This window comes from Columba livia, chromosome Z (assembly GCF_036013475.1).
Source record: "Columba livia isolate bColLiv1 breed racing homer chromosome Z, bColLiv1.pat.W.v2, whole genome shotgun sequence".
NCBI lineage: Eukaryota > Metazoa > Chordata > Aves > Columbiformes > Columbidae > Columba > Columba livia.
Window position 1 is genome coordinate 33,985,360 of NC_088642.1, and position 20,354 is coordinate 34,005,713.

General features: G+C 40.7%; 1 protein-coding gene across 11 annotated transcripts in view; it reads right to left on the minus strand.

The window, feature by feature from the left end:
- Positions 1 to 2,542, minus strand: part of DMXL1 (Dmx like 1) — a 79,923-nt gene extending 77,381 nt beyond the window's left edge. For 7 of the 11 annotated variants that reach the window (XM_065045337.1, XM_065045335.1, XM_065045336.1 and 4 more), the window contains exon 1: positions 2,338 to 2,540. In XM_065045337.1, coding sequence (XP_064901409.1) covers positions 2,338 to 2,424 — 87 coding nt within the window. In that variant the 5' untranslated portion in view covers positions 2,425 to 2,540. Of the gene's footprint in view, positions 1 to 2,337 lie in introns of all 11 variants that reach the window. The other 4 variants (XM_065045340.1, XM_065045341.1, XM_065045343.1 and 1 more) reach the window with 2 other exon arrangements.
- Positions 2,543 to 20,354: the final 17,812 nt, after the last annotated feature.

Sequence of the window (20,354 nt, forward strand, 5' to 3'; positions counted from 1 at the left end):
ACAAATAAAAGGCGTGTCAAAAACACTTAATCAGTGTTCTCTCCAAGGAGACTCATGCTCCACTGGATCTTAAAAAAAGAATGCCAGCACAACAAACCTGCACATCATTAGGACAAGTATCTGAAATACCATCTTTCAAAAAGGTGCATGCAGTGGGGATAGCCACTTTTTACTAGTTTCTCTTCCAACTTTTCAGAGTTTAGGAAAAGAATTCCTTATTCTTATCTTAAAACTGTAATATTCTAAAACTTTTCACCCTAAATATCCAGTTCAATATGCTGAACCATACTGTAGAAAAAAAAAAAAAAAAAAATACAAAAAACCAAGAAAGTATTGTAGACAAAGCTCTCTTGTCAGACCATGGTCACACACCCCACCTGTACAGTACATAACCCTGAAATATCAACTCCTGCAAGTTCTCAGCCACGAAAACTGGAAGCAATTAAGTTTGCCAAGACATATCTTTTTCCATTTCTAACATATCACTTAACAGTATTTATACTTACTAATGCTTATATCATTAGTTCAGATATAGGAAAACAACTAACCGTTTTTTCTTGTTGGATTTTCTTAAGGTTAAGTCCTCCATTTCTTTCCAAAAAGGCAGAAATTCACCTCAATATCTTCCATGTCTTAATCTTTCTAAGCAATCTTGTAAACTTAACATGGCATTATCAAATGAGTAACAGAAACAACAACAAACTTTAGTCAAGCATATTTCTGTTAGCAGGAAAAGAAATTAATTAATAACCTTCTGGGGAAAAGGACAAAACAAAGGAAGATGAATGTGTCTATAGTAAACACTGTTACTATATTTGTTTCAAAATAGTTCTTGTAAGAAAAAGACCACAGACACAGTTACTGAAAACTGCACTTCCAATCATTCCTTTCAACCCAAAGCGAGATTTTTACTCCTCTCATCTATTGGGGAGCTCTAACACTTCTGGTAAGTTAGGCCATAACAGGTAGAGAGCCCTTCAGTGACAAGAGTAACTCAAACTATTTCCCTCAAAACAAAGAATTATATGAAAATGGGAAACTTAGGAAAACATAGTTTGAAAGTTTACTAGCATTTCACGGTAAAGCAAACTCCCTTGTCTCTTACCAAACAGTTCCGCACCACTGGTGAGTCTTTAACATTCCTGGATATGCTAAATCAGAAAGTTTGGCACAGCTGGAATTTGAAGTCCCAATGCTGCAATCTTTGAACATGAACTTATTTACAGGACTAATTTTTTTTGGAAGCACGCACATCGCCAGACAAGGCTGTAGATAAGCAGACTTTGAGAAACCAGCCTAATTGGGGAAGCATATCCAGACGATGACTCTACCCAACCTTTCCAGCACTGACAACGCACTGCTGCCACAGCGTGAAGCCTCCAGTATCCAGCTGAATTTAACTGTATACACCAGACAAGACAAAAAATTTAAGTTTCTTAATTCTTGCATGCCTACCTATCATTCCCCTATCAAACTCAAAACCACACTATGCTGTAATGAGGGCAACCAGACAATGTAAGGTTAAAAATACTCAGTCGTGGTGCCCTGAGAAACTTTGCTATGTCTTATTTTTATTATTCTGCAGCCCAAAACAGAAGGCATGAAGGTTATATTTCGGGGGGAAGGTGGAAGGACAAACACAACAGACGTCTGTTTACACAACTAGAGTGAAAGGCAGCAAAACGAACACTAATATAAGGCTTTAGCATTTACTAAATACGTCAAGTGTTTTCTCTACTCTCTAATTATAAGCATCGACAGGGAGCTCAAAAATGGTTTTAAAATCTTAACACTAAGGCACAGCGTTTCAAGATCATCTTCAGCTACGACCAGTAAGGATTTGAGTTGCATATTTGACTGAAAGCGAGTGCTGAAATTACCTTCTACAGAAAGTCGCGTGTACCGGCTGCCGTTTATGTAACCTTTTGTCAAAGCCACCATATTCCCGCGTTAGCTAACCCGGCTCGGAGCGGCAGCTGCGTTCCCGGCTCCGCCGGGCGCCGCGCTCGCCCTGCGCCCCTTCCAGCCCTGCCCCGCTGGAGAGGCCGCCTTTCCCGAGCGCCGCCCGCAGCTCCGTGCTGGGGACCGCCGCTGCTCCGGGCAAGTCTGGCACGCCGTCCCCGAGCGCGGGCAGGCTCCGGGCAGGTGTGCCGCAGGCCCTTCGGTGAAGCCCTCCCCCGGCAGCGCCGCTACCGGCCGACGACGATACTGGGGGCGAGCCGTCCCCCCGCTCCAAGGGCCGGCTGCCGCGCCTGACGCAGCCGCTTTCAGCGCCGCGGAACGCGGCGCAGGGACGCGGGCCCGGCGGAGGCGCCCGGGCCCCGGCCGAGCACTCACCGTGAAGGGCTGGTCGTGCAGGCTCCCCACGGAGAAGCAGTTGTCCCCGGGGTTCACGGCCCCCGTCAGCACCTGGTGCAGGTTCATGCCGAGAGAGCGCCACGGGCCCACCGGCCCCCGCCGCTCGGCCGCCCCTCACTCCCCGGGCGGCGGAGTGGGCAGCGACACATCCCCGGGGCGGAGCCTCCCCGGGAGGGCGGGGCGCCGACCGCACCGCCCCCTGCCCGCCCGCTCGCTGCGTCGGCGCCAGATCTCGCGAGAGCCCGCCCCGGCCGCCCCAGCGGCACCGCCCCACTCCTCTCGGCCAGCCCACCGCACAGCCGGCCCCCCCATGCGCATGCGCGCCTGCCGCCACGGGGAAACCGAGGGGCGAGGGGGCGGGTCCTCTCTGCGCATGTGCGGCCGACCCGGGCCAGGGGGCGGAGCCTCTCGTTAGGGCGGGGCGGGCGGTGCTCTGCCCGGCTGGGGGCGGGGCGGCATCGCCTGAGGTACTGGAGGACACTGGAGCAGGCTTCGGGTTTAGCGTTCTAATTGAGATAGCGTTGGAAAATGCTGCTTCGGCCGAGTGGCAAGGGCATCAACGTGACTGACGCAAGGAGTGGGCTGAAGGAGGGGGACTCAGAACCTGTCACGCTTGCTCCTGCACCTTCCACCTTGCTAGAGGGGGCACGGGGACTGGTAACCCTTGAGTCAGTGACCCCAAATGGACGCCCTTCCAGCCCACATAATTTCACGAGTGGAAGGACTTGGCCACAGGCCTTCCACAGGCTGTTCCAAGAGGAAGCACCTGGCGCTGGAAGATGTGGTTCCCTGAGACTCACGGAACAAAGACATTGTCTTGGGACACCAGATTAGCTGTAGGCAACCAAGTTTTTCATCTTCCTCATAATGTGAGGAAAAAAGAAAATGGGAGCCATGTGGGATGAGTATTGCTTTACACACAAGCAAGGTCAATCTCATATCCTTCTGGGCATGGAGTCTTGCACATTATTTTAGTAAATATAAGCCTTGCATCCTTTGAAAAGCAAATTGAAAAGTGTCTTACCATAACACTGGTTGCTGCAATAATTCATGCGAATGAAAGATATCTCCTATTTTCTAAAGCCTTCTGAGTTGAGGAAAACCCGTCAGATCTTAACCTTCTGTCAGCTGCAGCATCTCATAAATCAATCTTAGTGGATTTTTAAGTTAACAAAAATTATTTTTGTTGGGTTCTACGCAAGAAAGTGAATAATGACTTGAAAACAGCAAAAGGACCTTATTTGTGATTTTCAGCACAGCCGTCTACTTCTGGGCTCAGACTGTGAGCCACTTTGGCTGCAGCCAGCTGATACTTCTTCCCACAAGGACTACTCCAGAATACGCTGCACAGAAAAGGTCAGAGATCCTGCAGAACCATATTGGTTCTTTAAGCCTTATTCACTCCACAAGTGTAAAGGACATAGAATTTTCAGTATGACAAGATAGCAGGGTAACCGTAGACAGCAATCCAGACCCCAGCCTGAGGAAGGTGAAGAATTCAGGAAGAAGGGGAAACTCAAGACACGAAGTAAAAGAATGAAAGGAAGAGTTTTACTGATAACTGCTTTTTAATCTCTATCAAATGACAATGCAATAGGATATGTTTACAACTGACACAGCCTAACTGCTGATATGGTAAGATAATACGGAGCTTCTCATTTCCTTCCTAACTAGATTTCATCTTTGTGACTATCCAGATTAATCCATTTGGCTTACTTCATAACAGAAGGACATCAACTTTTATCCTCTCCTCTGTGGACAGAGAGCCTACTTGATGACATGTCAGGCACATGCATCCCTATCCTAAGTCCCATCCCCACAGGGATGGGGCACTACTTCCCTACTCCCACATGTGCTGTCAGCAGTGAGCGGTAGTGCAGGATTCTTGCTCCTTGCTGCTGGTTCCTGACACTTCTACTCTGCCCCTTCCAGTTCTCAGCCTGGGGGATGGCAAGGGCAGCCACTACAAGAGGGACTTGGGCACACGTCCTTTGGTTTGAGGCCCCTGTGAACCAACACAGGCACATCCAAAAGAGCCAGAGGCCATGAATGCATTTGCAAAGAGCAATTTTTATTTCGGTTACCTCTCTACTGGGGGATCTCCAAAGTAGCACCTAAGCTCCCATGCAGAGGGGACACAAGTGGGGACACAGGCACTGGTAAGTTCAACCCCGGTAGAAGATCACTGGGCCTGCTGAACTGCCGTGTATTTCAAGTCTTCAAGAAGGTGCAGCCTTCTGCTCCTTCTCACAACAAAGCAGAAATCTTAGACACAGGCCTGTGTTATCTAGCACAGAGGTTCTACTCAAGCATACAAGGTCAGTAAAACAATTAGTGTGATGCATGTGCTTTTTCTACAGACAGCTGCAAGTCACTTGAGCGTATTTACATTTAAACAACCTCCTTGCCATTCTTCCACTATATTCCCATACAGGGCCCCTTCTCACTTCTCTTGCAACATCTATGAATTCAGCTACAGACAAATTACATACTGCACAGTTTATTACGATATCAAAGTGAATGCACTATTGGACACTGACAAATTTCAACTCTGGCCTGTGCAATTTTATATTGCAGGCATTAAAAATGAAACAAAACGAAACAGCTTAAAAATATTCACTACAATTAAAAGTGTATTTATACACTGTTTTGTTGACAAAAACACAGAGGTTGGTTTTGCTCAGAATGTCAAAACTTGACAGTTCTTGGAAGGCAAAATATTATCTCAGCTAATAAACGCAAAAAAAAGTGTTTGCTGTGCTTTTTGTTCATTTTTGCATATTTTTCTCACCTTCTCAGAACAGTTTTTTTCCAAAAATTGCTTGGTTTTGCCTTTCATTCAAAAGTATCTAGAAAACAGCAAAGGCATTGAGTTTGCCCTACAGGATTACAAAATACCATCACAAGATTATTTCCATTGTTTTGCCCCCTAGCCTCAGTAAATCTTTGAGTCTTTCAGATGTAATTCTTCTCACAAGCTGCTGAATCCTGTCATTCACAACTGCTGCTGAACATAATCACTCAGTCCTTGTCTTTGGGTTTTTAAAGAGGCACTATACAAAATATTCTCAGTATCAGAATAGAAGAAGACAAGAAAGAGTATAACTTCCCAATATTTTAACATACAGTGGCCATGGCTGTTCTGAAAGTCTGACAGAATTTCAGCATTTGTGCATAAATAGAAGAGCTTGGAAGTGAATTATTTACTGCTTTTGGTTATTGACCAAAGCACTGCTTTTTCAACAACAGCATCACATTTGAATGCTCCAAAAAGCAATACCAGGTATATATATATATATATATATATATATATATATACATGTATACATTTTTCATTAGAAATCCTGCTTGTATTTCCCTAATAATGTCTGAGGAAAGTCCAAATGAGAATTTTAAATCATCTTCCCACAAGTGTCTTCTAAACTCAAAATTGCACCTCTGCAAAGAAAATCCGTATTAATAATACTCTTCATTGTAATGCAGTAGGAAATTGATGTATATTTGTAAATTATTTCACTTGCACAACTACAATGACATACTTTGTGTTCTTTCTGTACAGTAAACATCCATGAGTCACTCATTAACAGCAGTGAGCTTGCTTATGTCAATGATACACAGGCAGCTTTGGAAGAAGGTGACATTTTAAGTGGCATGTTTACAGTTTGTCTACAACACTAGAAAATATTGTTTTCTTCCCTGGTTTCTTAACAATAATCTACAGGCAGGTAGCATTATTTTTTTTTCTTCTGTTTTTTCTCTTTTCCTTTTTTCCTGCTCTGGAATAATTTATCATATGAAATTCATTATATGTTAACCTGATTCTTAAAAAAAAAACAATGCACTGCTGCTGGGAAAAACTGTTTTGCCTTATATACTCTTTGTCATTGTCTTTGTTGCTCTGGATCTTCTGCAGGATTTCTTTGGTTTGTGAATACCCGAGGCAGAAGTCTTATCACAATGAGTTCAAGAGAAAAAAACCCCTTACTGATCTCCCCAAGATCTGGAGTTCCCCCTCTGTACCCACGCTGGTAATCACTTGAAGAAGTACTTGATTCTGTTCTTGAGCTTTTATAACTTTTAGCAGTGTAAAAAGAGTCAAAACACAGCGTGGCATCTTGGGAGAACATGAAATACATAAATACATAAATGCTGACATTTAGTAGTACAGTCCTAAAGAGCTGACAACTTTTGAAACCTTTCTTTGCAGAACACTTGTTTTGTTATGTCTTCAGTATCCTGTGTTTTATATCCATAGCCTGCAGGTTATAGTGATATTTGCTTCTTTTATTTTTTTGTACCTTTTTCATTTGTTGAAAGAAATTTTGTAACAGCTCATGTTGCTGTTACATTTCCTCATATGAACAGTGCATGCAATACATTCACTTCAGCAATCTGATATGACCTTTTATTTGGTGAAGGAGATAAATGCTCACGGTTATCCTTTCTTACAACATATTAGTAAAATGTTTTCATTTATTCAATTCATCTTTTATTTGGCTTTTGGTGATAAGCTCAGATTATCTTCTCAGGGATCCCCCATGGCCCCCCTGCTGCCTGGTCTCAGGGCTGCACCGCAGCAGGGCTGTGAGAGCCTGCTGGGCAGCTTTGGCACGGTGCTGGTAGACTCTGCCACACATGGTTGACAGTGGTCTTGCATGGCACATAGGAGTCCTCTCTTACTGCAAATGCTGAACAGTGACAACTTCCAGATGTGTCAGTCAATTTCCAAATGTCATCAGTGTCGTTGTGCACAGGGTACTTTTTGTGCCACGGTGCAATAGTCAGTATCCTGGAAATGACTGAGCCAGGCTGTCTCCACCCATACAAAGATGCCTTTTTAGTTGGTCGATTCTTTGTGTAGACCTGGGAGACTCCATCTGGCCTTGAAGAAGTTCCTCTGACAGCTCACCTGCTGGCACTGAACTCTGATTAGGCTGCTTATGTATACTCTGTTACTTGAAATTCACATGAAAGGCTATTGAAATATGCATTATTCAGTACTATTTACCAGAACATATTTGTCCTTTCTATGTAAACCCTAAATTATTCAGCAAGTCTATTCTAAGAGACTATTGATTTCAAGTTGGGTATAATAGCAAGTATTTATTTTTTAATTTGCTAAAAATGATGTTAAATGGTATGTAAATAAGTATTTAGACTCCACATTCATGTAATGAATATTCTGTTCGTACTGCCAGTCTATTCTAATAAAGAATACTCCATGATATGTTTTGAACTTTCATATATATTTTCCATATCGTTTTTTAAAGGGTGACACCCTTTATAGGTGTCCCTAGCAAACTTATCTGGGGTATAATGCATTTACTTTACTGTTAGTTTCATGTTTATATCAAGTGTTTGAATATATTTGCTTCCAAATTCAGTATCAGCATATTTCCACAAATTTATTGCATACAGATATTTATATTTAGGTCTTTAACATGGCTTAAAAGCCTCAAGGGCTAGACTGAAAATATAGTTATTATATTTTTCGACCTTTACCTGTTTAAGAGACTTTATGGTTAGGTTTTAACCTCATAGGATGGTGGTGTGATTATTACTGTACACCTATACACAGATGTGAATAGATTGCCATTCAAGTGTTGGGAAAGAAAAATATGAAATACACAAGCCTGTTGTTCACTGCTGTTGCAGTGTAACTCAAACATAAGCTGTTTTCTCCTCAAATGCATACACCCCCTTTTATCTCAGAGCCACTTTGTGAGGTAGTCTCACTTTTTGGATTTTTTTGCCAGCAGTTTCAGTGGTATACAGTGAAAGCTCACGAGTTGTTTATTTTTCTGCTTGCTACACTGCAGTTATGGAGCCTTGTTGCTCTCTTCAGGCATTCATATACACATATGTATGGTGCCTGACCAGTTAGGCATACTTGCTTTTTTAATGCTAATATAACCTTCCTTATATTGCTTTTATCCTTCAAAGTAGAGAAGAGAAAGCAAGAGCAACCAAATGAAGGAGAACTCATCTTTGTGTTACTGCAAATTCCTTCCATCGTTTGGTGGTATATTCATAGCTCTGTAGAAACATAAAAAACAAAGGCGCTCAAGACTAGTAAAACACTAACATTTCAGCCTGGCAGTAGTTTCGTAGTTGGCTGCCATATGCTGAGTAGAAAATGGCATTGCAGTTACTGATTTTGAGCAGAACTAACCATACTTAATGAGCCTTGAAAAAAACTATTAAATTTGCTGTCTTTGTCATGATTTGATCACCTGTATGTCTTCTGTTTTTCTTTAACTGGTAATAAAATATTTGTTTGTTTGTTTGTTTTTTCATAGGAGAGAATGGTATTGAAACATCCTCCATTTTATAAATAACAAATTGTAAGATTTTTTAAATAGAGTTCTTTACAGGATCTAAAATTTATACATGCACATTTTAAGACATATTAAAGGATGGTGGGCTGGCTGTTAGTACCAGACTTAAACTGTTTCGCAACTAAAGAAAATAACTTTTTCAATAGATTTTTTTTAAAAAAAGAATATGCAATTTCCTTGTTTAAATTTAGCTGTGAGTGTAAAGTGTCACTGTGTTTCATGAAGACTGTGACCTTCCTGAAACAGCATGTGGTTTTGTGATGTAAACTGTTTAATGCGCCCAAGAGCGATAATGCTTTCTCGTGACTCTTCCTCCATCACATATTGTACACTCCACCTCAATGGACTGATTTTATTTACTGCTGAGTCAATATTTACCACTTTGCTACTGCCTGCAGTAGTTTTAATCCCTGTCTGAGCAACTGAATTGTACCAGGAGCTTTTTAAAGTGTTTAGGTCTTAATCCTGTCAAATTAAATGAGTTTCTAATGAAAGTTAAGGGTGCTGAACACCCCAAAGCACCCAAAGCACTAGAAAGAAAGGCTGATTGCAGAAACAGCTCTAAGAAATACCATATACTTCCCATTTAAAGTTTGATTCTTCTTGTAGCATAACATGATATGTATGTGAATTTTAATATTTCATTGCAGAGACTCATCAGGAAATATTTTTGCTGTATAAAACACTTGATTTTACAGATAAGAGTTGGCACAGGCAACAGCAGGATTTCTTCTCTGTCCTAGCCTCTGTTAGTAGGTAGAATTGCAAAAGTGCATCTATATGTAATGTGTAGGGGGTAAAAAAACACTACACAGAGTAACCATGGCAGAGAGGTATCTCAGGTGTCTTGATTAGATAATGGGCCATTTGATGTTGCTGATATCACAGCTGTTTGGTGGAGTGGGCAGCAGCATCATGGAAAGGGGGAAAATCCACTGTCATGTTTCCTGGGGCAGGCGCCAGAGGCAGCTGCCTTTGTGGCAGCTTCCGTGTGGATGACAGCAGGGAAGGTTTTCCTGTCGTATACAGATGGTGGGTGAGAAGGATGCTGGTGATGCTTTATTTGCCTAGGCCTTGGTTATTACTGTTTATTGCTTCTCTCGCAATAGCCCTGTAGGAACTGATAGAGCAATAGGGAAATTCTGTGTGAGGAAGGGCATGTATAAAACCTGGAAGGTGCATTTTCCATAGTGTTGTTCTACCCCTACGTAGTGCGTGTGTCAACAGAAGGGATCCTATTGAGCAGAAAGATACACCTGAAAAGGAATGACATCTATGAGAAAGTAAAAGAGAAATTAAATACAACAGCCATCAACAAGTTGATGTCCTACCTGCTTTGATACACACCATCACTTTGTAAATACAGACTCAGATCTCGGCAAGCCAGTTTCAGTCTTTTCTTCCAGGTTAGGTATATTTTTTTTGGTAAGCAGTTTACTCTGCCAGGTCTTCAGGCAATGATTTAAAAACACAAAATGTGCTTGAACTGTCCAGATATTAAAATGCCAACAGGGTAAATAAAAAAACAGCTGTGCAAAGCTTTATTAAATAAAAACAGTTAGCTCACATGTAAAAAATTGTAACTGGTTGGGGGTAGACTATCAGCTATATTGTAGAGAACATGCCCTTAAACACATTTTGGAGGAAGATAAATAAATTTATCTTCTGCAATTCCAGTGTCTTATTCTGTATTTTAACTGCTGAACTTCCATTGCAAAGGCCACTGTGGTTTGGTGGCACTGGAGAATAAACTGTAATTCTTTTAATCAATACCACTGTCTGTAAGGAATTTTTGTTTGAACTTTACATCAAGTATATTATCTTTATTTTTTTTTCTGGAAGATTTTGAAAAAAAACAGGTAGCAAATACAGTCACAAGGCAGAAGAGAAGCATAATATGCATGCTGTGTTTACTTCTACAGTTTATCTTCTTCCTAAATAAAAATAGAAAGACCCAGCCTCACCCCAGGAGAAATAACATTGATAGTAATGAGATATAATCTATAATTAGATTCTGTGTTTAAATATACCAGTAAAGAGAGGAAAATAACTAACTAACTAATCAGCAATCCAAAGCCTAAAACTAGCAATTCAGTCTGAGAAATTGTTTCCTGTTCTTGAGTTCCATGTAAAATTTACAGTCCTGCTTAACTTTTTGGGAGTCTGTATGTGCATATGTGTGTGTTTTTGTGTAAGAGAAAGAAAGAGACTATGAATCATCACAATGCATGCTACTTGGCATGCTTTCAAAATGCATAGCAATAAGCAACAATTACTTGAAATATGAGGACATATGAATTTTTAATTATTTCATTGCCATATGATTCAACTAAAAGCTCATCACCCTTTGGTTTACAAGATTTTTACCATTATAAGAACTCACAGTGTTTTCATATTATATAAGAAGTACTGTCTAATATAAAGTGGATTTCTTTTCCAGATGAGCGCTACAGCTTTTGCATTAACACCAAATGACAGATCAATATTTCATTATTTGAATGTGCTATATAATAAGCAACAACAACAACAAAAAAAAGAAACAATATATCAAAACCATTAAAATAGCCAGTTTGTTTTTTATCATAGCTAGATAAATTTACTGTGACAAATATAATTTTCCATTGACTTGTTGATAAACATGTAATTAAAAATAACAGTCCTGAGGAAAGTTTTGGTGAAGTATTAAAGCCTGGTTTCAGTACTGCTTGCACAGTTTAAAAACTGTCATCTTCAACTTACAAAACCAGAAGCAGAAGAGGGCTCAAAAAAACCCCTCCAAACCAAAGACAAAATCGAACTCCTAGAACTTTTTAACAAAGCAATGTGTCCGTTTTACCAAAGGACATAGATATTTCTGGGGGGGGAAAGGAAGTATGAAGACTTTACATTCTGTAATTTACACGTTAATTCTAAACTGGTTTTAGTTATGAAAGCTTTGAATTTACGGGCTTCTGACTTAAATACCATCACTGCATTCTTTTTTATGAAGATACATTGCATAAAGAACACAAACACATTATAGGTTTGGAAAATAGTAATGGTTATACGGCCATTTGCATAATATTATATTAAATAAAATAATTGAATTGAAAGAAATTTAAAGTTTCTTAGAAGAAGGAAAATGAGCACAACTGTATATGGCCCACTGGTCAGATGACTGGAAGAAGAATGGAAATTAAACACAATGCAAATCATGCACTAAATGTATCCACTTCTAATTTTATCGGTTTTGGAGAAATCTAATGAGAAGAATGTGAACACATAATTTAATTCCTTCCCAAGGCAAGTGCTCTAAGTTTCAGTCAAGTGTGTATTTATTCACGAGAGGAATGAACTGAGAGACAGACCTGGGAATTTTCCAAATTATTTCATGAATACTAAATACATACTAAATAAGAATATGATCCTTTTCTATGTAAATCAGATAAGTGACATCTGACTTGGTGTGTGGAGTTGATGAATATTGAAGTATTTAAACATTGGTGAAATACTTTTTCGGGCAATATGCCTGGGAACCTGCCACTGGAGCGGGGTGAGAGTCTCTTGCCAGTGCCCTCTAAAGATGGTCTTTGTTGTCTACTTGTTGCAAATATTTGGCAATAGCCCCAGTAGGAGATGATCACAAGGCACAGTGGACAGGAATAGATAACTGAGTAAAGAGTGGAGTGTGCCCCTTCTCTTCTATTACCAACGTCAAGTAAAATGTGTGAGCTCTTGGCCTAAGAAGGCTGGGACCATTATTAAGGTGCCATTATTAAGATAAGCTTTTTTTAACCTATCTTCCAGTGCTTTGCTGACAGGCCCCACTGTGGCAGCCGTCAGCAGCATAAACGTGCCTGTCACGTCTCTTCAGGCTCATTCACAGCTCCCTTTGTTGCTGCTTTCGATCTTGCAAATGGGCCGTGAACACAGGACAAATTAGGTGATGTATGGATTGGTACAAACTAGATTATTTTACAGTTTGCTGCTCTCCATTAAAAACTGCCTGCACTTCCCTACCTCTACATACAGGAGTTTACTCAGTATAGTGCACACGCTGAGTAGATCAAGGTGGTATAAATGTATGCTTCCAATGATTTAAGGTATTCATTGATACACCATTCTGATTTTGCAGTGCACACTTCACACCAACAAAATTTCTGTCGCACTCAAGTCAATGAACTGTGTGCAAATCCAGATAATCTGAAGATAAACCAGTTACAAATGTTACCTATAAGTTTGTCACATTTGTTCCTTTCAGCACAGGCCTTTTAATATAGAGGCTTTTTTATTAATTTTTACACCTGAGAAGGGCGTGCAAAATTGACAGACTACAACTGTTTTCGCTTTCTCTGTTTCATAAATTTAGGTGGCAGCACCATAACAAAGACCTTTGCTGCACATGATTGCACAGATACACAACAGCAAAATCTGTGTCAGATGCAGCTCAAACTACAGGAAACTCCAAAATGTCCAGCTTTGCATAATATTGTGCAAATACAAGATGCAGTAATTGCAATACTTGTTGTTTGGCTGTTGAGTGGCTTTTTTTTTCAGCATTGCAGAGACACAGTGCTCTTGCTTTTGTGATTTTTTTTTGCATGTGGATGTCAACTTAGCTGGCCTTGAACATGCAGGAGATTTATTCCTTCCAGCCTATTTCCCACTCTTCACTCAAGTGCATCCTGATTTTTCTTACTGATCTCAGTGGAAGAGCGCTAAGCCATCTTTTCCTATTATCGCACAGCAGTTCTCATTGATCTGTGGATCACAGTGTTGTAGCAGGGGACTTTGAATTCCTCTGTGCTTCAGATCATACTTGTCACAGGAAAAAATAGGGTATGATTATTCTGGGTTTGTTCACCAACATGCTTCCAAGTCCTCAGATATAAATCTATATGTGCACAGAATTAATACCATGAAAAAAAAATACAGCTTTCTACATTACTTTTATCCTTGGATTTTCTTTTTTCCACAAAATTTTCAGTTCTCACAAGGGGAACATGGGGATGTTTCAAGCTTCTTGAGGAAGCAGAGCCATAGCCAGACTCACAGTTCAAATGTGACTGAGCACGCTACAGCAGATGGGAGAGACCCCGTGGATGTGACCTGAGGAGGACACTCTGTTGGGTTCCCAGCCTGCTCTGGTGCTGTGTGCCAGGACTGGAGCACCAGGGCTGGTTCAGCCTGGACAAGGGGGTGCTTGGGGACACCCAACAGCAGCTGCCAGTGTCTAGGAGGGGCTGCCAGGGTGCCGGGGTTTTATCAGCAGGGGATGGCAGGAGGGTGAAGGACAGGAGACGCTGCAACCAGCTGCAAGGAAACCTTTCACCAGGAGGAAAGGTGAGTGAGGGCACAGGCTGGCCAAGGGCTGTGCAGGCTCCCTCTCCCCCTGAGGAGCCTGGTCTGACCCCACGGCTGACCCTGCTGGGAACAACATCTTGTACCACGTACCTCCAGAACTCCTGCTTCACAGGGATTATCCCATGGCACCATGGTCCTTTGATCCTAGTCCCTGCTCACTATTAATGATGGTGAGCTTGTCCTTGACATTAGCAGAAAAGTATTTAACCTTGCAATTTTATGTTACAATCTTTCATATTAAACATACTTTCAATATTAAACATCTTGAAAGTGCTTCGAACATTTTCAAGACTGTTGGATGAAGCAGACCCATAAGAGGCAGATCTTTCTCCCTCCTGCTCACTGCAGCTCCTGACTCCTTTTTCCATGTGAGAGCTGGTAGAAAAAGATGTCTACACTTGTTCCGTTTCATGTTTACTTCGCTGCTACATGTTCCTCATTCATATTTCCCAGTAAAGATAAAGGGGAAATGGCAGTTTTTTCCTGAAAGATGGTAATTCAAAACCTTGCATTTCACAGGAATATGAACAGTTTGCTCAGTAACGATTGCCCTTTGAGCCTACCACATGCTTCTGTGCATGTAAAAATCAACTTGAGGCTTCAGCATCCTGGAATTCCAGCCATTTTACTTTTCTTCGTATCTTTATGATGTTTTTCATTAATTGTGGTGAACTGTGGATTTTGCTGTCTTGGTTAAATAAAGATTTCTGGCTACTATTTCATGTTAATTAACAGTTCTCCTGGTGATTTTCTGTATTTTAAGCCACTGTTCTGAAGTTCAGCTGAGCAAACCTTGGATTCTTTGTCAAAGGCTAAACTTTGGAAAATTTGTTTTTTATTGCACTTCCCAGTAAACAGTTCAGTAGATAATATCTGGGAATGTATGTTTCTAAATTGAATCTTTAATCTTCCACTATTTCTTTAAAATCCCGACCACTTATGGTGAACTATTAGCAGATACATCAATTTTAATGTTTTATGTTTGACAAATATTGCTGAAGGATGTTTCTAAAGTGACTGGAAAAAGGGCGCCTGACATCCCAGTGTGCCCTGTAAAAGTACAGCTGAACAGAACATTGGCTTCCAGAGGCCTTTGATTAAAGCTCTCAGTTAAAGATTTCAGTCAGTATCCTTAACCAGTGCACTCACAATCTTTTCTCTCCTTGAGACATGCCACCTCTGCATCAGGAGTACAAGCTGATACAGGTGAATTATATGTCAACACTTGTCAGCTTCCTAGGGACATTTAACATGCAGGAGTCTCCAGTCTGCAGTCCTGAAAACAAAAGCTGTCTACTAGGTGCTATAAAGCTATAAAGCTGCGGAGGACACATTGACCCTTACCTACAGTATTTTAGCATATACCACTTCAAACACTGCCCGCTGCTTATTTTAATTTTTAATCACTGAATTTCACGTTTTCTTTTGCATTTGTGTTCTTCATTTTCACTTCCATTTTACAGATACCAAATGACATCCACAGCATACCAAGATTATGTGACCAGCCATGCTTGTTTCTATATAGTGCACAGATTTTGAATTTTGAATCTGATTTTAGGTAAGGATTTTCAAATTAGCCTGAAGTTCTCAGCTACGTATTACTGTCATGTGCTCCAGGTCATCAGAGTTGCAATCACAGGTTTTGTGATTAGAATTACCTCTGTTATTAACCCAGTACTATGAGTGAGGCCATGGTGCAATCAAAAGCCTTGTTACCAAACTTCCAGATCGGAGCTGGAAAGACTGTGTTTGGAAATGCGTTTACATTTTACAAATGTTTACTTTTTTCTTTTATAAAAGAAATGAATGAGAATGAATGATCTGTCACATTATGTATTTCATTTACCTCGGCTGTTTACTCTAAGCTGTTTCAAAAAAGGAGATTACACTTGCGCATGACCTCATAAAATACCTTTATGAAATTCCATGTGAGTTTCTTATGCAAAATGTGAGATCTATTTGCAACAGATAAAACCAAAAGCAATGGAGAAGACGGTTTTTACAAACATAAAACCAAACAGACTCATGAGCCAACTTTGGCAACTGAAATAGCACTTTAATGTATTTTTCCAGATTACGGCCTCTTCCACATCTTTTGCAACTAACCACGAACAGCAAAATGAGGAATTGAGCACACAGAGATTTGCTGAATCACAGAAACATAGCACTGTGCAATGGGCATGCTGGCACGGAAGGCAGCCCGAGCAGCAGGCTGGTGCGCTGCTTCACAGCGCAGCGTCGCAGGGACAAGACAAATGATGTGGCGGCAGCAGCAGAGAAATAGGAATAGAAAAATGGTGGCTCACAAAAGGAAGAGTGAGAGAAAAACTAAACAAAAAATACCATGAGGACTAACTTTTAGCTGGCAATACTTGGATATATTCGCCCTTCCAGCAGATGATGATTTGGCTCTGTACAGGGCTGGCCCGCATTGAGACAGCGACCATGGACCAATGCCAGCCTCAGCAGGCACCAGCGCACACCCACAGTATTTACATTTTTTATGAATCTTTTACATATTTACTGACAACAGAGATCTGAATGGAAAGATGGACTTTTTTTAACTCCTCATTCCTTCTTCCGGCACATTTATGTCAACACTTATGGCTGGCTAGCCACAGAGTAAACTGAGCTGTCTATCTGAGAATTAACAAGAGAAAGAAACTTGCAGGGTGGTTGTGTGGGCCCTTGATGACTCGAGTTAGGACCAGGGGAGATGGATGGATGGGGGAGGGGGGAAGAAAGGTAAGATCATCACCTTCAGCTGCAGTGACAATTTATGTACAGCTTCAAATTATGTGTCACATTTAGAAATATGCTGTGACTTTTAAAGTTTGCTAAATATACGTAGGCTTGAACAACATGCTTATTTGGGCTTGATGGAAATTGGTTGGAGGCAGCCTGCAGCAGCATTGTCTAACACCTGCTACACTGCCAGCACTCACCAGTTTCCAAGCTGGAACAAGCAAACATTATTTTATGGGAACTCAGTATGCACATGTCTGTTAACAGTTCTTGATAGGAGAAAGGATTACTAATCCACTATTAAAAGTGACTGCTTTACCAGGCACAAATGCCTGCAAAGCCATTGGTATCTGTCCACCCAATGCAGAATGCTGAATTCCAAGAGCAGGTAGACTGCAGACAGCCATACAAGCATTGAAGTATTTATTAAATTCATTTGGAGTAGCAATCTTTCTGTCTAATTAGTAACATTTTTTCGTAATAAATGCAACCAAAATGCTTAAAAGCTGCCTCTTAATAATATCTGCTGGCATAATTGTATTTATGCCAGAGGCTTTGAGTTCTGCTAGTATACCTGTGTTAGGTAAAACATATTTGCAAGTGATGAATGATGTCTCCAAAAGTACGTAGTTGCAGACCAATCTTCACGCTCCTAAGGGATCATCTCTTCAAAATGGGACTATCTAAGCCACTTAGACTAACCTGTAGTATCTGCCTATATCATTATTTGTCCTGACCCAGGATGTTCCATCTTCTAGGAAGAAAAATACTACCATGTAAGTATCTTTATATAACTTAATTGAAATTAGTTCCAATGCAGTTTCCCAAAAAGGTTTCAGTGTTGTAAGACTGAGTATAGAAATATGGTTCTACTCATAGCATGTATCATTCTGTACACTACTACTTTTTCTAAATGGCAGGTTATTGTCCCTAGGTGACCAGGAGAAAGAGGAAGAACACTTCCTTGTATTAACAGCATGTGAAAACATGCACACCAGCAGTTTTGTGATGTAGTAGTTACTGTACAAAGCCACACCCTCATTATTTTACAGTTACTCATTTCTATAGTTATAAAAAAGTATTTTTAAAAGCATATTAAAAAAGTTACAAAAGTGTGTATGCAGGAGTTAGCATGAGACATTGGGGATGGAATATTTTGAGCTATTTCCTCACATGGAAATAGTTCTTAACAGCACTTCCTTACAGGGTATCTCCAGGCTGTGGAGTGAAAGAGAGTTTTAATAGATGAACATAATTATGCCCCACACCCTGTGATTCTGATAAGGAAATGACGTTACAGAAAGTATCTCTGTTTCACCAAACACTGTAGAACGGCTGCAAAGAACAGTGAGCTCTGCAGAAGAATTTTCATCAGACAGAACAACGGCAGAATCACTGCTGCAAAGCATTTTGGACATGACTTTAATTGGACACCAATTTTAATTCTTATGTCAACATAAAAAAATGCAGATGAAGGTTAAGCAACAAACAAGATGTTTCTGTTGCTACTGCTGTTTCTCTAATTTGCATAAAGGACATGTCCAACCACCCAGCAGTGTCTAAAATATCTGAAACTAGTTCTGCGTTTTTTGAGTCACTTGTCAGTTTTTACACAGCAGGGAGTTATCATGAATGACAGACAAATCCAAAGACCTTAAATAGAACAGGTAATGTCTGAAGCCCACAGGTTAAACAGATTAGGAGACAACATTATGCACTGCACATCATTGGTACAATGTTCTTACCATGCAATCAGTTCTTCAGTACTGAATGGCTAAATCCTTCTGTGCTTTTTTGGTTTTGTTGTTGTTGTTTTTTTCTTTTTCCTTTTGTGCCATCCTTAACTGATAGGTAAACAAAAGTAAACAAGAAAGGATATTCTATTCCCAGCTTTTGTGTTGTAAATCAATTATAGTATGGCACCTTCTAGAACACAGACAGTCACTGGCAGCTTTTGCCCTTGAGCCTCACAGCACATCTGTGCATGTGAAAAAATAACAGCGCCCCCAGCAGTAGTCACCAAGTCCTTGGCTGGAGGTCAGAACTGTATTATTCGGACCATCTACTTTGTCTCACTAAACCATTGTTTTTGCTTCAAAACAGGCATGCCTCGGGAAACAAGTGGGCTGGCCAACCAGGTCAGGGCATGCTTGTGTCAAACAGAAAGCAAGGTCTTCCCCAAAGCTCACCAGTTCCTGGTTTTGAGTTTAGACACCCCCAGACATGTCCTGCACAGAACTCTATTGCCACCCACAGTGGTATTTACCAACATTGCTCAGAAACCCACTTTATCCAATATAATGGCTTCTATATGGGCACGTTGGCTTGTTGCCAGATGTACAAATAGCAAGGTGTCTGTCTTCCGTTGTGAGGAATTAAGCTAGAAATACAGGAGAACAAACAAAAATATATTGTCTTCTTTTTCATTGCGGCCTTCGTACAAGCATTTCGCGGCTCAGCAGTGTCCAACCTTGTTTACAGGTGGCACAGAGTCCTCGGAGCCAGTCAGTTCTCCATGATCACTTGTGGTGGGCTGAGACAGCCACTTGGCCTGTCACGGCTTCCCAGCTTCGACTCCACGTCTCAGCCTACACCTAATGCTGACATCCACGACTGTGCAGTGAGCCTGTTGAGGCAGTTCATCCAGCTTACCTTCTGGCTTTTGGGTCAATCCCCTGAGTGTATGGCAGAATATGGAGGTGAACAGGAAAGAAGAACCACAACTGACCCAAATTCAAGATTTGAGCTGCCATGAAAGCACATTCTGTAGGAGGCTATAGCTTTTGCAAGATATAAATCCAGCAGATTTCAAATTCCTTATGTTGGTATTTGGAACCACAAGTCAAGGCAGGGAGTAGAAACATGGCACTTCGAATTAAACTGGCTAAAGCTGCTGAGGAACTACACCTGCTGTTTGAATATGCTTGTTCAGGAACTGCTATTCCGACATGTTCTTCACATCTCTTAAATATATGTATTAAATTTGAACTTCTTGGAGTGGGGGATATACACACTTTTCTGCGTACACCACTTGTAACAGCAAGAAATGTAATTTGTTCTTATTTAGCAAGGGCTAATCCTAGAATAAAAGGGAAATGATTTCTGGAATGATGCATAAGAGATTAGACATTCAGAGGAACGGTACTTTCCATAGAACGGACTTTTCAAACCACAGTGAGCCTACAGCTAGTCACTAAACATGTGATCATTCACGATGCCAAAAAGGGAACAGTGCATTACATCAGAGTACTAAATGTAAACTGGAAGCTCCCAGTTACACCATTACTTTGGTCTGTAAGTTTACAAATTGCGAACACTGGTCCAAAGAGATGCTGTGAGTTCCTCAGGTTTCTAATATGGTGATGGAGGTGTTAATTTGGATTTACGTATGCACAACAAATATTCAAGGTAGTCATGCATTAAATAAGTAGTGTGGGCATATCCACCTATTAGCCTGCAAAAGATAACCAATATCTATCATAAGAACTATTGTATTTTTTTGGCCTAGAAATCATGCTTTAAAAAAAAAAAAAAAATTCAAACAAGTATTTAATATCAGCTTGTAGTGAG